The 24,615-nt window shown below is 38.2% G+C and overlaps 1 protein-coding gene across 1 annotated transcript in view; it reads right to left on the reverse strand.

Annotated features, from left to right (window-relative positions):
* Positions 1–8,578: 8,578 nt before the first annotated feature.
* Positions 8,579–24,615, reverse strand: part of PAPSS1 (3'-phosphoadenosine 5'-phosphosulfate synthase 1) — a 39,974-nt gene continuing 23,937 nt past the window's right edge. The window contains exons 9-12 of the mRNA XM_058024524.1: positions 22,407–22,542; positions 20,234–20,502; positions 18,285–18,514; positions 8,579–9,634 (exon numbers count right to left, since the gene is read on the reverse strand). Of these exons, the coding sequence (XP_057880507.1) occupies positions 9,496–9,634; positions 18,285–18,514; positions 20,234–20,502; positions 22,407–22,542 (774 nt within the window). The 3' untranslated portion in view covers positions 8,579–9,495. The remainder of the gene's footprint in view (positions 9,635–18,284; positions 18,515–20,233; positions 20,503–22,406; positions 22,543–24,615) is intronic.

The raw sequence follows: 24,615 nt of genomic DNA on the forward strand, positions 1-24,615 counted from the left end.
CAGAGCTAGAAGCAATGGAATTAGAGCAGTCACAAGTATTGCAACTGCCTTTACCATGTGGCCACATCAAAAGAGCGGTTTCTGCCAAATATGGAAATATCCCAGGATATCCAGAGCTAAAGCTGTTCCAACCTTCACAGCTCTTGTGAAGAAACAAAGTTTTACTGGGTTGGTTTGGGAGGGAAATACCTTTCTTTACACTAGCTCCTATGACACCGTATTTTGTATTTGTAACTTAATCAGCATTGGTAGCACACCAGTACTATCCAGCTGCTGCTGGATAATGTGAGCATTCGCTGTTTCTCAGCACGTAGGCTGTTGACTGGAAGCTGTAACATAAAAAAGAGCAGCAGAGGCAGAGAGAGATGGTAAATTAGGACATTTTGGTCTATACTACAGTATCTTGTTTTCAGTTCCACATATATGACGAAGGAGAGGGGGAAACCACATGCCCAAAACCACAGACCACAAAAACATGCTCCAGAAATAATAAAAATAGCAAAGCTCACTGAAAAGCATGCTCAGGAAACCCAAAAATTCTGGCTGTGAGAGAGACTCAGCAACTGCCACAGTTAGGAAGCAGATGAGCCCAAAGAGAAGCTCCTGGAGCCCCTACAGTGCAGGTAAAGCCAAAGTATGAAAGGTCAAGGCCATCAGGTCCAAGACCAATAATCTCAAAGCAGCCATGATTAACATGCAACCACACAGCACACAATGGTTGCTTTTCTAAAGAGAAAAGCAAATAGAACAACATGAATGCTCTACATTTTCTTCTTACACAGACAAGGCTCAACACATTGTGTAGACAAGACTATTCTAAATGAAGATTCTACCAGAGCAATAGTGGTATTTGGTTTGGCTTCAACTCAGTAGGTAGTGCACAAGAGATCCAATCTCAGAGTTCAGGGTCTCAGTTCCTCTTTACAAACACGCTAACCCCTCAAATACTGCCTACTCAATTTATAATACTTTTTTCTTTCTCTTTATTCTTGCTTCTTTGTACTTTGTAATTTTACATAGGCAAAATTAATGACAACTTGTTAACTGTTCTTGTAGAGCAATGGTTTAAAACTTGTGAGTTGAGCTTCCCCGAAGGGCTTGTAGACTACCATTAAAAGATGACAGGCTGACTGATGTTTACTAAAACAAACAAACTCCCAAACAAATAAAAAATCCCTACACAGCTGTAATAGACTGCAAAAACCCAGACTGTATATTCCTTTTATATTGATCCTGACCAACATCTCCATTGTCACGGAACATTCTCCAGTTCTTTCTCTCAGTTTGCACAGCTGACTGATGAAACTGCATGAGCTCCCTTTTAAACTGTGATGTTTCCCTCAGAACATCCAAGCTGAGAACATTTTCGGCCTGAAACAATGCTAGTATCTTATGAGAGAAGGAAAAGGATTCAAGAGGGGAATGTATACACTGTTACAATATCTCTGAATGTACGACATTTCGTTAAAATTGCACGCAGAGGTGGAGCAGACATTGAAAATTCCACAGGAATAATGAAATCCAGAATAAATTCATACTGCAAAAAATCCTCTTCAGTGCTGGAATTCTTGACATTAGTGGTAGTGTCCCTGGGGAGTATACAGTCACAAAACTCTGGGTTTAGTGGGCAGACCTTCTTTAATTTGTACTGATCATTTTGTAAGCTGCATTTTTGTCTTTATTTGGCTTGTTAAGATAAGTCTGCTTCTTTGGAAAACGCAATTTTGTCGCATTTTTATAGAAACAGTGGCTTACTCCTTTTCTGTCAAAATAAAAGCTCTGTGTAGGCCAACATTCTGTCACAGCCTGAAAAAGAGAAGATCAGGAAGATCTTAATACAGTCAGACAAATTTTTCACAGGCAGACAGATCTTTCTTCAACTTCACATTGATGAACATCAAACATGTCTTCCAGATTTCAAGTCAGAAAATCAACATGGAAAACAACCTACTTTCTTAGCACTAGCTTCAAGGGCCACAGACATGTAGGATAATAATCAAACCAAGAGTACATAGAGAGGCTGAATTTTCTTTCAGTACTTACATGGTTATGTAGGAAAATCTCAAATGAGGAATTACTGCATACAGGTGAAAAAATTCAATTATTTATTTGTTTGCTTGTTTGAAACTGTCCAGTACAGGATTGGTCTAGATTGACTGGGATTTTCAGTCCTTTGCCAATTGTCACTTAGCAAGTTCTCAAACTGAAGACAATGCAAATGGTTGAGAGAAAATACATTGATCCCCTATCAATGGGGGACACTTGCATAAATCAGAACTTCTATGTTTAATTTTTCAAGCACATTAAAAATGTGCACATGTTTTCGGCAGAACATGCTGCTTTAAATTTGCATTTGAATGTTAATTGTGATTATAGGAACAGCACAATATTATTTTGAAGTTGTGCTGGTTGCTAACAGCCCACCAGTGGGGAGGTTAGGGGTCCACAAAAAGCTGTGAGCAGACACAGCCAGGACATCTGACCCCAGCTGATCCAAGGAATATCCCATACCATATGGCAGCATGCTCAGCATAAAAAGCTGGGGGAAGAGAAAGGAAGGAGGCTTACATTTGCAGTGATGGTGGTTTTCTTCCCAAGAACCCATTACACAGGACGGAGCCCTGCTTTCCTGGGAATGGCTGAACACTTGCCTGCCCATAAGAAGCAGTGAATGAATTCCTTGTTTCCTTTGATTGTGTGTGTGGCTTTTGTTTTAGCTATTAAACTGTCTTTACCTCAACACACAAATTTTCTCACTTTTACCCTTCTGATTCTCTCCCCCATCCAGACATGGGGGGAGTGAGTGAGCAGCTGTGTGGGGCTTAGTTGCCAGCGGGGGTTAAACCACATGTTGCAAGATGTGGGTTTTTATTGTCAGTGCTTGAATAAGGTTATCCTGGAATTCTCCACCACCAAATCACCATCTTTAAATACTCTTTTCTCCAGTCCATAAAGTATTTGACAAGAAATCCTCACAAAACAAATGAATCCCTGAACAAAAGGCTAATATGAAAAAGGAAAGGGTTAGAGTTGTTTTGATAGTTGATGAAAAGTCACCAATCTCTACATGAGACTGATGTTTAGAAGACAACTTTGTACAGAAGGGAAAATTATCAACTACAAAAAGAAAAATAGGGAAGAACAATTACTAAGAAAATCTTTAAAACTTAATAGTTCTTTGCAAATCCATTTCATGGTAGAGCTCAGAAGTGTCCATATATTTAAAAACACTCGCAGCAAATCAGAAAAACTACCAAGAATCACTGCTATTCTAAGCGTCTCTAACTACCAAGTAAGGAATACACATTTTCTGTTTTCAGGAAGAGGGAGTATTTTTCCTTGAAGAAATGAGGAACAAAGGAGTTATAAATAACTGTCTCTAATGAAGAAGTGTCAATAATACTTACCATTTTGCACTGTACTTAGGATGTTGGCTCTGATGGTATGTTTATTGCTCTGCTGTCACATAGTATGATAGGAAATTTTTGCTCATATAACTGCAACACTATCTTTGAGACAGTTTATATTTAAACTAGGATGCAGTAATAACACTAAACTTTTTCCTAGTGGAAAGTTAAACATGAACTTGCCTCATAATTGTCTTCATTGTCTGGAAACAATTGAATCAAATCATTAAAATATTGTTTTTCACAGGTCGTAGATGAAGTATAAACAAGGCAGAACTCAATAACACATGAGCAATCCTGCAAATGACCTTCCATTGACTAATCAGCTACAGTTTTCCATTCTTCAGCAAGCAGCCCATTTGAACCCAATCTTTAAGGGTAAAGGAGTTTCTTCTGCTTCCACTTAAGTCCTTGAGAGAGCTGTCGATGAAATCAAATTAATAAAACAAAGCCTAAATAATTTCTCATTCTCTAAGGAGCATTGTTGAAATCAGAGAAATGTTTCCATGTTAAGAGTAGGTTTGTCCTGAAAAAACTGCCATGTTTTATAACAAATAAAATGTATCAACAATGTTCAGGGAACACTAACACATGGATACTGGTGTCTCTCATCTGTCTCATCGCAATTTTTGCAATGAACTTTACTATCAAGCATTACAAAAATAATTGATTTAGAGTACAACAATTCAAGCACAAGTCATCTGGGTAGAAAGCCTGGAGATCTGCAGGTGCTCTGTAAAATATAAAAACTCAAACTCACAGCTTAGACTAAAAGGGTTTTTTTTACATGCACCATAACTGCTGCTATGAGATGAAAATAAATGGATATAGCCAAAATATTTGTATTCCTCTCATATGACAAAATTTATAGTGATGAATGTAGGACTCGACAGAAAAAACGGCTATGCTTGCAGAGGATAAAAGCAAGATTTGGGCACTATTTTCAGCCCTGTAAAGTTTATACTGAAATTGATATTTTTTCCTCATTTTATACATAGACAGGTATCACTCTTCAAAGCATTGTGTAGATGGATTTTAACATGACAGTCGGGTGACTACTCTTATACTGGATCCAAGGCTACTTGAGTTTTATGGCATATAAAATCTCTGTACTCTCTGCTTAAAGTTGGAGCCACTAACAGTCTAAGAATTCCAAATGTGGCTTTAAAGCTGTGTTTTCTAGCTTTCAGTGTAGTTGCCTTTCCTCCTCAACTTCAAAATTATATCAAGATGAGGTTTCTAGGGCAAACAGTTCTGGGAATACCGAATGCATGATTCTGGCTCATGAGCATATATAACCTCCATAGAGAAGAAAAAAGTGATTTTAATAAAGACTAAATAATGAAAAGGGATACAGGTAAAAAAAAAATAATACCAAAAGAACAGACACAGAGCTTGAAGGAGAAAAAAAGAAACCCCTTCAATGAGGTTTACTTCAAAAGCCTAGTAAAAATCCAGTTTTATTCATAATCAAAAAGTTTTTTGTGAATGAAAAAGCTAATTTAAAAGAGGCGCTGGTATTCCAGCCCTCAGGCTTTCTTCAAGGTAAAAACAACACAAATGAGCAAAAACCTCTGCACAGTCACCCTTTAAATCACATGTTTATCTGGAACTTGTTTAGCTGCTATCAAGGAACCCTCATATCCATTAAAATGGAAATCTAAATTTCCCCTTTGCAGTCTAGCTTCTCAGCTCCATCTGTAAAAACCAAAGCATGTAAAAAAAAAAAAAAAAATGGGACCAGAGTCACACTTCTTTTTAATAGCACTTAAATCCAGAACTTTGGTAAGTAAGTTTCGAAGACCAGTTAAAAAAGACAAAATGCTTAATCTGAGCTGTCAGTTGTTTTCATTGCAGTGTTTAATTTGACCAGCTCATTCCAGGCTGAAGTGCCTGGCTCTTTACAGGTGATGGTGAAGGGATTCTACGTCAGGTTTGAGTAGAATGCCATCTCTACACATTTCTTACAAACATTCTACCACAGTAAATCACATTCCTATAGACATACGTGCAAAATTAGATGAAGATCCAGTTTCCATCTTCTTTCTTCCCTATCCATTCTCCCATATTAAGTGAAGTATTAGTTTTACCTTTCCCTGTTTTTGGAGATGGTGCCATAGATGAAGTAATACATCTTCTGACTCACAGGGAAGCAGAGATGCGAGGTTTTCTTCTGTGTTCCTACAGTTCCTAGCATGATAACTTTAAGGTTCATTACTAGAGATAAAAGGAATGTTGAAAGTAATGCACACACACACTTGTTGAAGCTGTCAACATTTATAGGGAAAGGCTGTAATACACTGGTTAGCACCTTTAAACTGTTGAGAAGGAAAAATAATCTTTTAAAAATCTATTAATATTTGTTTAGGATGCTCAGAGTAACTTTTATTCTCTGTCTAGCATGGAAAGACAGGAAGTTTAATGCTTTGAATGACACACTTTTGAAACTTTTTAAAATTACAGAAATTTGAAATGCAAGAGAGGGTCAAATTCAGGCAAATTACAGTATTGACTACCCTTGTCCATTTCCACAACCACTATGCCAGGACAGCCTCTCATTTCCTTCCCCTCCAAATTTCTACTGCATTATTCCAGATGTAGAAGCTTGATTAGCTCCAAACTGCATCTGAAAAACAACTTGGGACCTAGTCAGCACTCTCCATTTTGCATCTCTAATGCACTACTGAATTGCTAGTGCTCAGATTCCCCATTGAAAGAAAAAAATCAGAAATCAGCATCCTCAGCATTTATCTACTATTTTTACATCACAACCTGTGGATCCTTATGTGAAAAGTTACCCTGAATACTCATGCCAGTCAAAAAGAGGCATAAAAGAACTCACAAAGGAAAAAAATGAATTCTCAGTCATAAGGTCCTTTAGAAAAAGTTTCTATTTTCTTTAGTTGCTTATGGGTACTGCAGCAATTATTTCACCTAGGAGATGCAGTAATTTTGTACCATTTATTTTAAGGTTTAGGGTTTGGTAATCTCCACCTACCTTGCTCATCTTGTACTTTGAAAAGCTGACTGTGTTTGTATCATACGGACCAAGAGTGTTACTACTTTCATAGAGCACTTGCCCAATACATCAGAATGATCCTATGGAAGAGAATAATTACCTCAAGACTGTATAAAAAGTACAGGATAATTGCCATAAAATATCCTGTACAACAGTAGCAGGTGAAGAACCATTTATAAGGTAAATCAATGTAGAGGCAGAAAGTATCAGGCAGGGGGAACACTTTTTGACATGTGTCATCTTCATAAACAGCGTAAAATTCCTCTTGACTGCTAAATAACCTTTAGAAAGACGGCATGCCTGGAAGTTTGATTTTGTTGCTCTTTGTAGCAACACACCTATACAACTGCTTAGATACTTGATTCCCATACATACCAGCATTTTTCCAGTTAAAAAAAAAATTGTTTTGGGAAATTAAGAAGGGAGACAATGTAGCTTTTAAATTTTCCAGCTGCAAAATTAGGTCCTGCTTACATTGATGAAATGTAATCCTATCAAATGTAGTTCTATCATCATATGGAATCACACAGTGATCCACGGATCACGTTATTGCTTGCATGACACGTCCTGAGGTCACAGCTCTTTAGTGCCAGAGCAGGTGGGAAGGCACATGTTTGGTGCAACAACCCTCACCTCATTAGTCCTGCTGCTACCTCTGGAGAACCCCAGCTGCTGTCTCAGAAGCACCTCAAATGCCATAGCACCCTTAATGAAGCTGAACCTGCTGTTGAAAGCAGAATGTTAGGACTTGTCAATTGATAATGCTATCCCCTGAGAGAAGACAGGGAAAAGCTAGAGACACTGGCAAAAGAATAATTTCTGGTAGGATAGCATTTTCTTGTAAGTATGGCTTCCTTAAATATGGAAGCTGCAGACAGGAGGAAAAATTTGAACTCTAGAGTGAAAACTCATATAATACAGGAAAATATTATTGTACAGAGCAAGTCCTGCCTACAAATGATCAGATGCTCCTGTTCCCAACAGCATTATGCTGGGAATGCTGTGGCTTTAGGTTCACAAAATACTGCAGCTTCTTTAATGCAGAGCCCTCCAAGAAATGCTTTGCAGAGGCACTGTAACAACAACATGGGATGCATCTAGAAAACGGGATATACTTGTAATCACTGTTTTAATCTGCTTGAAGGCATTTCTGCTTCTAAATTCACTTCACAGGATGATTCAAATTCACATTCATCACTCCCATTTATTTTCCAAGCTTCATATAGCATTTTAAAAACAAACTTCTGTGTTTGCTATTCTGTTAAAATATTATCTTTCATCACAGCTAGCAAAAGAATCAAACCTGACAGCAAAGAGTCCAAACTGCAACTTCCAACAGCAAATCCCATTTTAGCAGCTGACAATTCTAGTTCACCTTCATGGTTAAACTTGAAGTTTTCCATGAACAGCTGCACATGGATGAATGGACTCTTTCTTCTGGATTTTATACATCCTATATATTGATACAACCTAAAAAGAAAGTTCAAGTTTGAAGAAAATCTGTTCAGTGATTCTGCTTGACACTACTAAAACAGTCTCAAACAATTGCTGTGGTTTGCTAATAAACAAGCTTCTAGTTTTTCCCAATTTCACCTTACTGTCTATCAAAGTAAAGATTCCACTAAAAAATATATTCTACATCTCTTCAGAGACAGAGGAAGAGGTCAGTCTCAAAGAATTTGTCTTAAATGCTACTGTGAACAAGTAGACAAACACTTCAAGTAGCATTCATCCAATTCATTACACAGATTCCCCACATCACAACCTTCCTGGCATAAAAAAATTAATCTAGATGAGCACATGCTTCATCCAGTATCAACATTCTAACAACAGTTTTGAGCTGGATATTCCTATATACACTGTTTAACAAGAAAAAAGTTTCTGTGACAAGGATATGAGGTAGTTTCTAGCTAAGAGAGGTTATGACTGCTCCACTGGTTACTTGCAAATGCTTGAAAAGACACCAAGAGACACCAGTGTTACTTTACATGTGAAGAAATGTTTTACTTTTCATTTCTTATGTTTCTTCAGGATTTTTGAAGAATCCTAAAAGAACATGTGCTTTGCCTTTAAAGCAAGCAAAGCTAACTCACAAAAATTACTCTTTGGAGACCTTGAAAAATAGACAGAAAATTAATATCTGAACAAAGCATTTTTACCACAGGAAATACCAAAATCTAAGGATTTTCTTTATTTTTCTTGCAATTATTAAACATGAAATTAAGTTTGGGCTGCCATGCTTTTTTAAAAGTTGTAGTAGGCTGATTAAGCATATCTGGACTCAAAAACCAGTAAGTTACATCAAATGAAATAAAACATACCCTACTGACACCTGTGGCAGTAAGCATATATGAGAGCAACCAAACAATATATGAATTTGTTACAATTGAAACTGAAAACTAGGTATTTTCTTTTATTCATTACTTGTCCACCTTTACAGGTCCACAGCAGAAGAGAATCAACATACAACTAAATAAACTCCAAAATTAAACAAAGAAAGCAAAATTTTAATTATGCTACATAAAAAAAAAACCCTTCTGCTTTTTGATTACATAGTCAGAAATAAATTTTAAGTGCTTCTGGAGATGATAATAATGAGATAAAGATGAAGACACTTTTACAGACATTTTGAAACATTCTTTACTTTTTTGATTTATAGATAATCTATCCATAGTTAAAAGATTAAGTCTGACATTTTCTCCTACAAACTACTAAAACCAGACACTACCCAGGAGCTTAAACATATGAAAAAGCTGCATCTATTTAACAGCTGCAGAACTCAGGACAGAGGCAGTAAAATATAAAAAAAATACAGGAGTTAAAAATCCTACTGCATGAATATTAACTGTAATAAAAGAGAAGACATTAAAACCAGCAGCTAGTTAGGTGCCAGGACATAATAGAACCCATAAGGGCAGGCAAAGAATGATGCTAAGTTAGGAAGAAAGAATCTGTTTTCAGAGAACTTCCTGACAGACACCACAACAAAGCAACATGAATGGTGACTGTGTGGTCCCCTTCTCGTAAATAAATCAGGCGTCAAAGGTTGATCTGCAGTTAATAAGAGGCCTAAGCCTTCTCCAAGGATTTGTAGTACTCTGTCAGCACAGTCCAAGCCTTGGGAGCCATGAAGCCTTCCGGAGGGTTTTGTCCTTCCCGAGCCAGCCTGCGCATGCGGGTCCCCGATATAAAATCAAAGTCTTCATGGCTGACAGGGTAGGGGTGGAGGAAAAGGGAGGGAAAAAAGAACATACATTAAAGGCAGGCAAAGTTGCTCATATTCCTTCTACTTTCTTGATATTTTACACATTTTTTTCTTGGGCGTATAATGCTGTATAGCAGCTGTCATTTCAAGGCCAGCAATGGCAGTAAATCTCAGGAATATACATCCTCTACAATATTCAGCTTTGGTAACTCCTGAGGTTTTAGCAGTGTAGCCACATTTCTCTTCACAGAGAAAAGCAAGGCACAATTCTTACCAAGAATACTTCTGGGTTTCACATTCTCTGAATGAACCTCAGAGAAAGAAAAAACAACTCTTATCTCATTTACTGCTCCTGTGTTTGTTCACAAGTGGAATGCATTGTGGAAGACTGTTTACCTGAAGCGAATTGATAACTGGATTCTGGTGTGAGTGCTTTGATTCACTGACCAACTGGATCCAGGTGTGTGTGTACTGGAACTGTTGGCTGACAGTCACAAGATTCAGCGCAGTGGAGTGCTTGGCAGATTCAGTTTAGATGTAATGTAACATAGTGTAATATAATATAGAATAATATAGTATAATAAAGTAATTAATTAGCCTTCTGACAAGATGGAGTCCTCCTCATCATTCCTTACCCTCGTCAGGGGCAAAAATATCTACCATATAGCAGCATGGTGCAACTGAACCCCTGTGGACTGAATTCAGTCTGGCTTGCTCTCTGTGAGGAAACAAACTCCTGTTGAAGGAGAGCCATCTACTCTACCTACTGTCTGAGCCCTCTGCCAAGGCAACAGCAGCCATCCTGATTTACACCTTGCCTTGCCAGGGCAGGAGACCAGCCTGATGAGCTGGCTGGATGTTCCTTTGCTGGTTCAAGGAGGTCATTTTAGTGCCACTAGAGAATGTGTAAAAAAAATTTGTACATCTTAGTGGCACTGTTTGGAGAACAGAGAACGTAAAAGCCTCAGTATCTAGAGGCAAGCTTCCCAGCTGTGCCTTTGCCAGACACTCAGCACACATATACATATTTATGCATATTGATAGCATGGCATATACAGCTCAAAATAAAGAGAAAAGCAATGGAATAATAAAAATACCTTCCCCTAAAGACACCTTTTCCCATAAAAAACAAAATTCAGTTGGACAAATGAAAAAAACTGAAGACAGATTAGGATTGTTTACCATTGTTTACATAAGACTCTAAATTATTATTAACTTCTCAGGTATGTAGTCATAAGCAGCAAAAGCTCCACAAATTAAGTTGCTCCTCACAGGACTGAAAGTAAAAGCAAGACAGGAATGCCAGAGCTCTATTAAATGTTCCAAAGGAAAAAAATATGTATTTCTAAATTCAATATACAATTTTACTTATGCCATTTGCTCAATTTGCAACATGTATGAATTACTCATTCTTTACTTGTCTGTTTGAAATAAAAACCAAGTATTGATCTCAGATGTAAATGCCTTAGACAGAGACAGGAGCCAAGTGTGCACATCAGAGGGCAGAACTTGGCTCTAAGTGCTGGTCTATGCTCAGTAGGGTATGGAAGTTAGCAAGATGCAGAAAGCATTCCAGAGTTCCCTTTCACAATAACACTAGCCCCATAACTTTTTGATTTGGGCTGTATACATTTACACACCAGCACTGCCATACATGCTCTTTTCTTGTTGCTCTAAATTTGGGACTGTGGGTTCCTGAAGTGTCACAAGACAAAAAAATCCTACTGTGCTTTAGTCCTGCAAAATATAAATCACATAAAAATGAAAAATTAAACTTGGTGTAGCTCCATGGGAGAAAAAGTTTGCACTGCTATTTATAACATCTGAAAATTTTATGCCTTAGCAGAGAGATGTCTGCTGTTCACTAACACTGCCTGGAGGTAACTTGAGTGCTTTGCAAAGAGCTATTTTTATAAAATATATGTGGGGAAGTGATAAATCTGGTTAATTCTGTCAAAAAAATACCAAGTGTTCAGATGATCAGGAAGAGAAGAGTAAAGCAAGTACTATGAAGTTACTCCATGTGTGGTTTCTCCACACTAAAGCTCGAGCATTAAAAAAAAAAAAAAGGTGCTTTATTTCCACTTGTTTCTTAAGATTTCAGAAAAGCACTCAACTTTGTCCCATACCCTGCAAGTGAAATAATGCTACCAAACTACTACATTTAGATATGTCATAGAAGTTTGCATTAATAACACATACAACTCCTTTAGCTGCTTCTTATCCCTAGCTGCACAAAAAGCAGGTAAGAAGCAGAGATACCAAGGAAGAGAGAAACACAAAGCTGAAGAGATCTATAGAAATTATAAAAAAATGAAATGAAAAAAGTGAGTGAGCTTCAGATCAGAAACATAGTACATTCAGCATGTTATAATGTTTCCAAAATGCTATTAAAAATTAAAAATTATGTCCTCACATTATCCTGAAGGTCTGTTTTGAAAGGGTTTTTCTTTAAAAAAAATTCTTATTCAAATGGAGCCTTGGCAATATATACACAACAAGACAGTATTTTTGCCTTTTTTAAAAAATTAAAGCATTTAAAAATTTCAATAAAATTTCAGAAACTGAAATTCCTGCTAAGGAGAAAAACCTCATCAGTACTGTGACCACTGTGGCATGTGGCCCACAAGCATTTTGAAATAAAACATATCAGGATGAGTAACTTGCTTTAGTAGAAGGAGATAGTAAAAGGAGTCACCAAGAAATGTCGTTCAGAGTGAATTTTTAGGACATTAAGAGTTAGTCTATATAAGGTGGATTTGAGTGGAACATGAGAGGAGGAAACACTTCACCATTAAAGATGCTATTTAAAAAAAATCATTCAAATCCCATTCTTGTCAGATTTGAAATGACCCTCAATGAAACTTAACACAAGCCTTTTCTGAGCATGGTATTTTAAGTGCCTTTAAAAATTTTACTCAGTAGCTGGTGGAATCAGCTTTCTTTTAGCTATGCTTGATGCTACTAAATACTCTTAACATTAACTTGACTTTTTACTGCCAATTGAGTTTGACTGACACTAACTTTAGTGCCAATTGAGTTTGACTGGTACTAACACAATACTTTGTGCCACTGCAATTAAAAGCATTCTCCAAAAAGAAGGAGGAAAAGAAAGCAGAAATAGAACCACAACAAAAATTTGTCAACAGAAAAACAGTCCTGGCACATTTCACACTGAGGACTGGTATTTGCTCGGAGGCATAGCATCCTAGAACTCTACTACACTCACAGTATGGAAAAAACCATACCTACACACACTGTGAAATTTTCTTACTGATGGAGGACAGGGATTACAGAGACCTAACAGGTCCTGTGGCAAAACAAGGACATCATTAGTTTGCAAGGAGGAAGTGACTGCCACAGGCTTACAGGGAACCTCCTGTGCTGGATCTCTGAGGTGTCAATAGTGCATTAATACAGTAACTGGAGAGAACATTTCTTCTGCTTCAGTATTCCCTACAAATTTAATCTAAGTATAGACCACATTACATAGTAGATTTTTCATCTGGAGAAAGACTAAAGATGACTAAAAATCAGTCATAATCTTGGGAACCCTGACCTTCTCTCAGGTATGTCCAAATGATCTTCTAGAAACTCCCATTCTCTGTGGAGGGCAATGTCTGATGCTCTCAAGGTCTTAAAGAATTACTCTTAAATACAAGACTCATGATGAAAGTACAAACCATTCATTCACAGTTTTGCCTTTTTTTTTTTTCTTTTTAGGCAAATAGAACAATAGGGAAATAAAATAATAACATGACTTATTCACCCTGTTCTGTCTTCAAAACAACTGTGATGTTCCACTCAGCTACTAGACTTCAGACTAATTTCTGGGACAATTCACAGACTCCTTATCTGGGGTCTAATTCTAACCTTAAACTCCTTCTAGAAGGACTTGCTCTGAATTTAAACTTGCCCTTGCAGCATCAAGTCATGACTTACTCTGTAACTCTTCCAGGAAGTCTACACTGTGCCTTGGGAATGAATGTCCCATGATGCTGAATGAACCAGCTACTGCCAGCTAGGTTCAAATCCCAACCACCCTGGAACAAACTTGTAAAATCAGAACACAATATTGTGATTAATGTCAACATATGCAAAGCAAATCCTTTCCTAATTCCTTTCTGACTGGCAGGAGGGTTAAAGTCTCCGGGCCTGATGCAGAGCTTCAGTGTATCCTACATTATGTACTGATGGTAATTGAAAAACCATATTTCACATAACTAAATTAGGGAGAACAGTCAAGTGTGCTTATTGCAGCCTCTTACTATCACTTTAAAAAACTAATTTGAGAACAGTATGTACTTAGTTGGAACAGCTCCCCCATAAGTATGATTTTATAGGATTAAAGCAGTAATGGCAACCATATTAAAGGTCCCAGGAAAAAAATATATAAAGTTAAAATCTCTCTTCTTCACAGATACCCATGCTTCATTTACATTTTATAGACAGCATGAACAATCTGCTCCAGTCACCTTACTTATGGGTTTCTTTTAGCCAAAATGTTCTCTTTGGTTTTCTTTCAGGAAAAAAAAAAAAAAAAAAGTAATTTAATTCCAGACACTGTTGTGGCTTTTTTAATTGCCAGACTAATTTCCTTTCTTAATTGCGTTTTTTCTCAGCAGCAGTCTGTGGCTGCATTTTATAGAACTGATCTTCCATAAAGAATTGGGAATCTCTGCTCCCAAAACCAACTTCTATTATTAAGCCACCAATCCCAAATTACACTTGTCTGTGGTAACTGTGTGAGGCCTTTTTGGCTGAAGAATCTCACTAACTGATTTTCTGAAGGAATTTCAGCATTGGGTAAGCTTTTTTTTTAGGGGGGGTGGGTGGGTAGGGGTGTTATTTGTTGGTTTCTTGGTTCTTTGGTTGTTTTCTTTACACTTCACTCTACCAGTTGTTTACAGGTCAGACATTCAATTTAATTATCCATTATAACTAGAGTTCTTCCTATAAGCTTTTCTAAAACACATTTGCATATATTCAGTTACAGATAAAAATTTTATAAAATATAAAAGTGCAAAAACTTTGATAAGGACTATAATAATATTCCTGCTAGCTTTTATATGCATTAATTCAGAATTCTATGCAAGTGGAAACGCTCAAGCTTCCCACACAGAAACTCAGATTAGGCTTTCTATCTGACTTGAGCAAAAAATGGAAATTTTATTTTAATCATCCTCATTTTGACCAAAGGGAAAAGAAAATTAAATTAGTTCTACCTGTGCTGCTATACATCACTTCAAATACATTCGTCAAATCACTCTCCTAGATCTAAGTTTCAGACAAATTGTTTTTCAAAAAATAAGTTTCAAGAGTTCAGTTTCATGAGGTGCTAAACCTAGTTCTAAGATGTCCAAGAAACAAATTTAAAGTTGTGCTGGCTTCATGAGGTAAAACATTAATATAATTCTAAGTCATCGGTTGTTCATATGTCTTAATGTTCTAAGGGGTAACTTTATTTAAACATTTTATAAAAGTTAAGCTTTGCACAGCACTTTGCAACTACACTTGCTGTGCAGCTGTTATTAATGCTTTCAGGTCAGTCTTTCCTTACCCCCTCTCCTCACAGACAATGCTGTTATCCTGAATGCAACCAGGGTATTTCTGCCTTTCCTTACTGACAGGGGCCAAGTGACTTCAGCTCCCACACAGCAGCTCAGCACTGTTAAGCAGCAGCACAAGATCCTGACCAAGTCAGCAGTCTCCACACTGGTCCCAAGCAGCCACTGGATCAACTGAAACCCCAAGGGCAGCACATGTTCTGGAGGGTACTAACAGAAGTGAGAAACAAACTGACCTTCTACACCAACTCCACAAACTGTGCTTGTGCGGTCACCTCTGGGAGCAGAAGACTTTAAGCACAATATCACAGGCAGCACACCAGAGCAGTAAGGGCCTCTGGCACTGATTTGGAGGCAGGGCCAGTGTAGGCTTTTTGGTGCTTCCCAGGCCTGCCAGCAAGGTCATGAGCAGCTCAGGCACAGGCAGGTCTCACACAGTTGCCCAGCACCCTACTGGAGGCAGCTGACCAGTGGTGACCCAGCCTCTGAACCCATCCCCACAGGCATACAAGGAGTGCTGTCAGCAAGTGTTACACCTTTCTCATAAAAGCTGAGCAAATCAACTCTCTGCCACCGCTAATTCTGTAGCCACAGCTTTTCAGACATCCCTCTGGCAGCTGGACCAAGCTTTTGGCAACCTCTCACCATGAGCCAAAGATTCATCTACCACCATCCTCATGTTAGGACTTCCCTGAGAAGCCAAAAGGTATTTCACTAATGGCAGCAAAGAGCCCAACTGCAAAATCTCTGCATGTCTTTGCTCCCAAGCCAGGTGTGGGTGCAACTCTACCAAATTACAGACACGCTCAAGGCAGCAGATGGGGTCTACTATGGCTTCTCACAAGCACCCTCCCAGACAGAGGAGTCCAGGAGGCCTGAAAGAACAGAAGAGATGACCACATGGGGAAAGAATAACCACACCCAGCAGCTAAGACACAAGGCCAGCTATAGCTCAGTCCAAGGGAAACCCCCTTGCCATAAGCTTCCACACATTCATTAGTGATGTAAATTCTGGAATTGTCTAGTTGGCTGTCAGATGTCCAAGTCTCGAAAAACTGAGAAAGGTGCAAGAGATAACCAAATTACCCTTTTCTGATACAAGTCACAGCAATGCTTCTATGCATACAACCCTCCTTCCCACATTTTCACACTGTGTTTTTCACCAAGTGAGCTCAGGAAATATTTCCACAAACATCACTATTTCACATGCAAGGGTCTTCCACCAGCACTGATCATCTCATGTTTCCAGGCAATCTCTCTTCCCTGCCATCCTCCTTGCAGAGTCAAACACCACATGGTCCAGGAGTCTGCCACATTTTCAGCATTACACAGACTATCTTGGATGGCAGCCAGCTGCACCCACCCAGGCTCTGAGTCTGTCTGGAGCCTACCACAGTGCTCGTCTGGCAGGCAGAGCAGTGACGGAAGCCTGCACGTGTCCGCATTGCCACCTAGAGGATTGCTGCCACACACCAGCCCATCTACAAACAGCATCCAGGGAAGGACAAAACAAATGGGCAGCACCAGGGCAGAACTGCACACATTAGTGGCAGCATGGCCTTTTTTCCATGACACTTAGAGAACCATGGAAAAAAATGCCCCAAATCAAGGCTTTATAGACACAGTGAAAGGATAAAAGGGCGCACATGATGTGCAGTCTGTGACCAAAGGCAAAATCTGTTCCCACTGCTTTTTATAATGAAATCTCAGAGCTGTTTGGGTTCTCTTTAATCATTTGCTACACTTAATGACAGAGGTATAATTTTACTTGATTCAAATCACATCTATCCTACTAAGAGTACAGTATTGATGATCAGAGAATCAATATTCTGAATTTTGGCCTGTCACATTGCTACTTCCTTACTATTCTAATTTAGTAAGAATTGATATACCAATAAAACTACTTCACTTTGATCCTTCTGTATTGAAAGATCTTCCTGACCAGCAGGTCCAGGAAGGTGATGTTTCCCTTCTACCCCACTGTTGTGACAGCCCACCTGTACTGCATCCAGACCCTAGGGACCTCAGCATAGGAAGTCCATGGATCTGATGGAGTGAGTCCAGAGGAGGGCAAAAACTTTGATCAGAGAGCTGGAGCACCTCTCCTCTGCAGACAGGCTGAGTGTTTAGTCTGTAGAAGAGAAGGCTCCAGGGCAACCTTATAGCAACTTCATGTTCCTAAAGGAAGTTACAAGAGAGCTGGAGAAGAACTTTTTGCAAGGGCATGTGGTGATAGGAGAAGGAGGAATGACTTCAAACTGAAAGAATGTAGGTTTAGATTAGATATTAGGAAGAAACTCATTCCTGTGAAGGTGGTGAGGCACTGGAACAGGTTGCCCAGAGAAGTTTGCATTTCAGTACCAACTTCAACTGCAGTTTGATGCAAAACAAAAGTACATGTCAATAATCTGAATAAAGAGGGTTAAATTAAAATGACAAGTCATCTTCCCAGTATTATTCATTGTCACCAGAGCAACACATACACAAAGTTTTGAACACTGCTATCCCACACAAGGGAAAAATAACATTGAAGTATGCATACAGAAGATTAAATGAACTGTTCTGTAACTGGATTAAAAATAAAAACCCAACAAAACAGCTGAAAACCCTGGGACACAGAATGCTCTCAGCGCATCATTGTGCTTTATTACCAATAGAGAAAATAAATAGGTATTTGCCACCCCATCTTGTCCACTTTCTTTTCCGTGCTGCACACTCTCACTGTGTCTCTTCCCTCCTATCTGATGCACACCTGACACCTGAGAAGCTTATTTAGAAAGAAAGCTAATTTTACCATTATAATAAATAATAATATCTTTTTCTGGATTTACCAATCTGTGTCATTATGTTCCAGAATCAGAGAAACTCCAGTACCTGGGGAGTCTTCATGTGGCAGCTAAAGTTAGATCAGGCAGCTGCACTGTGAACCAAATCATGCTGAAATTAAGCTACATTTGTTTAAAATCACATCTTCAACACTGCCATATTTGAGCAATATAAATTTAGTTATGAACAAATTTTTTATGTGGGCAGGGGTAAGAGGCCGCTATTGCTCAGAATTTTCTTAAAATGAAAATGCAACTTACTGATCAGAGTCATAATAATCCATGCACTTCTTTTTTTTATTATAGGCTGCAACCCTGAAGGGTACAATTTCCAGTGCTCGGAGGCCTGGAGCCATTGTGAGCACTTTGGCACCATGGGTTGGTTCATACAGGTCTTTCCCAGTGTCAGGGTGTGGCATCCCTGCTGGATCTCGCCCTACAATGTAGAAGTTAGCTCCTGCAACCATCCGGGATCTGCAGTGCCACTGAACCTACAACAGAGACAGCAAAAACAATTAACAGAAGAAAAGGCTCCAAAACTGCGGCTCTCAAAATGGCCATGCACTCTGTAACTACTATTTTTCCTTAATCAGATGTGATTTTTACTATGGAGCCACAACATAATAAAGAACCAGTTAAGATGACCACCATCAAACTTACAGCTAAAACATGCTATCCCCTTTTTATCTGCACATTAGGTACTCAGAAAGTTACTTCAGCACCATCTACACATTCAGAATGAAAAACCACCCATGTTCAGCATTTTCAACTTGTACATGTGGCAAGGATATTGTTCAAGGTAGAACTAACACTTTGTCTGCATGAACATTAAAACCCAAAGGACATATAAACCAGGTACACACTGCACATGAATGCTTGTAATAGATTAACTCTCCCAAGCAGGTGAATTTATTACAGTTTGATACAGCTTTCCCTTACAGAACTCTTGCTTTTCTTCCAAGGCACTTGTCAGTAATGTTAAAAATACAAAAAAATCCTAAATTGACACATATTAAAGTTGTCCATTTGGATTTTTAAAGACTGGAAGAACACATCCGTCCTGTAGATAACCATATCACCAGCTGCTTGTTCTTCTGTAAATCATTTATGCTATAGAAACAGATAGGGTACCAATGACTTTTAAATAACCTATGGAAAATTATTAAAGAAAGAATCTCTCTTATTACTTGAACAAATATTACTGTCAGGCTGTACTCTGAGGTCACTGTAAATGACCTCATAGGTCACAGGAGGAGAAAAATATGTAAGGAGAAAAAATTTATCCTGTTCAGAATAAGGAATGGGGATTTTGCTCCTCCTCACACATACAAGAATGACGTAGAAGATTTCTGTAAATTCTCATTAAAGGCCTATGGAGAGCAGCAGAAGATTCCCCACATGAACTCACTCACTAGATCAGGACTGCAGTTCTTTCTCTGGACTGAAAGGCAGAAAAAGCTCTGTTTGACCAGTCAACTGGCCAGCAGAAAATAAGTGGCATCTGCCTAATTTAACTTCACTGGTAAGATCTCCTATCTATGAAAAAGGCTCCCCCAGAGTTAACCTCAGAGCCTGGAAAAAGGAATGAGACGGAGAATCAATATCCCCTCAAGGAATTGTCCTCAACTAAGAACATTTATTCTTTCTGCTGCCTCCCACAAACCTCTAGGGACTCCAACCCAAGACCTGGCTCCTAAACAAAGTGTTGCCAAAGAATTATTTCATACAAAAGTCTTGAAACAATTCTCTCTGAATTAAGTTTGCCAAAAAATAAACAGACTGGTTTTTTTCTTAATTTGTGAATGCCCCTCTAACATATAAACTTCCTGCTTAACAATCATAAAACTTAAGTATTTTTAACATTCAGAACAATCACTTGGTATGTTAACAGATCTTATAATTATTTCCAAAAAAGACCGTAAAAAAAGGAGGAAGGATTAAATTATTATCATATCCTTGTAATTGTAAAGAAAGGAACCTATAAACACAATATTTTCTCCCAGCATTTCCAGCAAAATCCTCCAATATAGACGTTTCTTCAGAAGATAATGTTTTGGATGGTGACAGAGACTTGATAATCTGCTTTCTCAAGCAAAATTAGTCTCTCCCTCCATTAAAACAACACAACACAAAACATCAGATGTCGCGCAAAATATCTTCGTGCACTATGAAAAGGGTTTTGTTTCACTTTCAACTCCTGATGTATTTACCTCAGTGGGTCCTGCATACATCATGGGGGAAGGGAATATAGCTACCACTGTCGTTTCTGGATTCAGGACTCCCTCCTCCAGCACTGCAGCGTGCTGCTTCATGCGCCACATGAGAGGAACATCATCCTCCTTTGTCCAGCCCCCGAGGGGGTGCAGGAGCAGAACGGGGCGCCGGTAGCCGCGTTCCAGAAGCTGCTTGTGAGTGTCCTGCATCAAAAGCGCGTGCCCGTTGTGCACCGGGTTGCGTAACTGGAATGCAAAGACAGCATCTGGGGAGGAAAAACGAACAAGACAAAAGATATAAGGGAAGCAAGTTATTTTATCAGGAGGTGTACAGGCATGGAAAAAACTTCAGTGTATGTTTTTCTCTGAGGTCTATTAAACATGTGTAATAGCAGTGCTCGCAGGTCATTGAAGAATTATCAATTATTACAAAATCCCTGTACTTAGTGTTATAAGTAAAAGTTATGTTAAATTAGGGTATAGTTCAATTATATTATATTAATTATATTATATTAATTGTATTATGTTAAGAGTGGGCGGGATTATTAAAAAGTTCTACGAAAAGGGTCCAGAGTTTGGTGGAAGGGCAGTCAGGCAGGGCAAGACGAAGTCGAAGAGGGATTGGAGAGAAGATCTGACCAATCATTCAAAGCCCTGCAGGAGCAATTGGTCCAGAATGAATGGCATTAAAGACCAATGGGAAGCCTGGAAATGGACCAATGACCATGCAGATCCAAAATGGACCAATCCTGGATTCAAAGGCGGCTATAAATGAGGGAAGTTTGGGTGGGTTGGGTGTTTCTTCTTTTTGGAAACTTGTTTTCTGAGGAGAACCCAGTGCACTTGGGGGCAGCGCACTGTTCTGTTTTTCACTCTCTCTGTGGGTGCCTGGGCTTATCCTGGGTACTCTGTTCCTTACAGCTATTTTAATAAACAATAACCTCTTTCTCCAGAGAAAGTTTGGTCTCGCTCATATTCATAACACTTAGTAAGAAAAACTAATTAAAAACAAATGTACAAAACAAAATCAGCTTCCTTAACTTCTGAATTTTCTGCAGAATGACTCTAGTTTCTCCAACTTCTATTTGGATTTTTCACCTGCATAAGGGTATTGTATTCTACTAAGAAATAAAACTATGCTACCTATCTTAAAGGCTAAATATTTCATCAAGAGAACAAATGGAGCTGTTTGGAACAAAACTCATAAAAGGGGATTAAATGTTCCTTACTAAGTTTCCTTTGCCTTAGTTTAGAAGATTTTAAGCATGGTAAGAACCAAGCAAGACTAACTGCTATTCCAGAGTGTCACAAACCCTTCAATGAAAAACCCTGCCACAGGATTTCCCTCTCTCCTGCAAATTCAAATGAACTTGAGTGCCCTGCAAGACAGCAAAACCACTGAAACGAGAGATTCTCCAACATGGAACCAACGAAACCTAGAGAACAGGGATTTTTCAGATCTCAAATACGTGTTTGTTTAGGGGTTAGCCAAAAGACTGATATTGCAGACCTACAGCTCCTACACAGAACCTACAGACCACACAGAACAATGACAGGAGCTCAGGACCAGTTGTGCTTTGCATTCTTAATCTCTCTCCTCACATTTACCAGTGCAGCTGCCTGCCAGTCACTGCCACAGTGAAAGCAGCATGTTTGTTCTCTGCTTTATGACATTCCTCAGCCTCTTACTTATCTGCCTAACACAACCACTTTTGTGAAAAAAAACGTTTTATTTCTTGTGCTGGAAAGAAACTTGGCACCAGCCTACCTGCACTACTTTCATAAGCCTTGTTTCCCAGAAGCAGCATGGAACAGACTTAAAAATAGCAGAGCATGAAAGTGCACCATTCAACCATACATCTGTAGTTTTGGCCAAACATGATCTTTAAATCACAACTTACCACATTTTAACATTATCTTTTCTTGCATTACTAACATATCTACAGTGCATGGAAAGATAAAGTTCAGAACCTCAGGCATTACCAGCTTCTGTTATGCATTTAGGCAATGCAATTCCTCAGATCATAAAAATTATTTCATTTAAAAGCAAAGAAAGGCGCCTACAAGAGCATTCAAAATTTTCACCCTTGAAACAATGCCAGCCACACTGGTGGCAGCAGACATGGATAAGCCTCTGCAGGAAGAAAGCAAGCAAAAAAAATTTACTCACCGGCATTCATTTCCTTGAATTTTTGCCTTAGCTCAGCCGGAGTGAGGCGGTATTGATCTAGTCCATCATTCCAATAAATACGATCAAGGACCTGTAGATCTCCACCCACAAGCCAGTTCCCTTGCTCCATAACCATCTAAGAAAAAAAACAAAGTTCATGTCAGGATTAGTTATCAGCTTCTCTTATCAAGAGCATTGAATGGGGACACATCTTTACCAAGGATTGTGTTCCAGGTTAATTTTGACAGTTGGAAGTAAAGCATCAGTGTTAAAAAATGAAAAAAAATTCACTGGAGCATAGTCCAGACATGTTATCCCATGATACAGGAGAGATGCACAAACCTTCAGTAGGCCTTTCTTTCAAAATTGAGATAATATAAAGAAATGTAAATAGCCAATATTATTAACCAACACTGCATGACAAACAAAGATAGAGTCTTGAAAGGTCTATTACAATTTATTTAGCATATATTAGCATATATTTTTATTACTACATATTTTAAAATTTAATTACAATATAGCAATACAACAAAGTTGCACACTTAATAGTTACTGGTCAAAGCAAATGCTATTGAAGCTTTTGTAATCTCTAATATACAAGATTTACAATGCTGCAATAGAAGATAATGCAGCATTTGAACTCTGTATTTTACAAGATTCTAGTCAAGAATAAAGTAACAAACAAAACAATTCTGATTAACTATTCACCCATTTTCATCTACAAGTAAAATCACAATCTTTGAAGTAGAAGAGCTTTTGGAGTTGTTTCATGGTAGCAGTTTACCCAAGTAACAGATGTTGGACAGTCACTACACTTCTTTTCATATCTTTAAATATCACCTCATGCTTTATCAAAAAATAATTATGGCAAGCTGCTTAACATACTCTACAAAGAGACACAGACATTACTGTGAAACTTTTAATTTCTAAGAATGCATTTTCTTTTGAAGACAAAATCAAAATACTTTCAAGTTTCATACACATTTCTGATAACTTTTTTAGCCTTATGCAATTATAAATGATAATAAATCTTGATATCATAGAAGATACTACATACTAAACCTAAAAACCAAGGTGTGAAAATTAGGTGTGATTTTTCAATTTTTTTTTTCTTTGACCTGCAGGAATTAAATGATCTCACAGTAACCATTCCCTTCCTGAAGAAAATACCAGATCTTGACAGCTTACAAAGGTGGAGGGAAGGTGTGATAGTGGTACAAGGATGAGAAAAATCTGCACTACAGAATCTCTCAGGTACCCAAATATTTCTGATTAAGAATAGCCACCAAATTAACATGCTGTTATGTTACTGCTATACACCCCAGTACAGGCATAAGAACATAGTTCCTTATCTTCTGTATAAGTCATTCAAATTTTGTCTGCACAAGATTTTCTTATAAGTTATTAGATCTAGGTTAATTTTTCAATAAAGGGATAATCTTATCTTCAACATCACAGAATACATCAAGGGCTTTAAAAATCTTCTATTAGTCATACAGATACTTTTACAACTTTTCAAAGGCTTTCCTTTTTCAAGAGCAAGCTCATAATTTGAGGTATGCTTGATTTCTCTTCACCTAATTTATGTCATAACCTGTAAACAAAAATACCTCAGAGACAAATGGGGAAATAAACATATTTTGGCTCTGCAGAGCTGAGATGTAACATTCACATCAGCTTGCATAAGCCAACACAGCATTGTGGTGAGTGTGTTACAATTAGAACATTTCAGTGTGACATACACAAGGCCAAGATAATAAAACATAACGAACACATTGGATGGGAAATTACTCCCCAGAGAGCTAAATGATGAACTCTCCAGGAACAGGGCCCGTTTGAAAAACATCTAAAGCAGGCAGGTCTCACGTGCACCACATGGAGGCAGAAAAGAAGTTTTATATCCTTCACAATGCATATATCCACTGATTAAGGAGCTTTGATGATCCATCTGGTGACACAGAGGGATGTGTTTCCTAGGCACACTGGAGGGCAAAGTTCCCTCTTCTGTAGCACAGATTCTACAGTACACTTCTAAATTCATTTCATGTGTACATATTGACATTAGATTTTCACACTAAGTACAGACTATTGAACAGCTGCACAGAAAAAAAATACCTTTGTTTCTGCTCAGATATTTTAACTAATTTTCAGAGTAGTTTTTTTGTCAAAGTACATCAATCATAGACATGCACTTCACTGAATTTGCATC

This window comes from Melospiza georgiana, chromosome 5 (genome assembly GCF_028018845.1).
Source record: "Melospiza georgiana isolate bMelGeo1 chromosome 5, bMelGeo1.pri, whole genome shotgun sequence".
NCBI classification, from domain to species: Eukaryota; Metazoa; Chordata; class Aves; order Passeriformes; family Passerellidae; genus Melospiza; species Melospiza georgiana.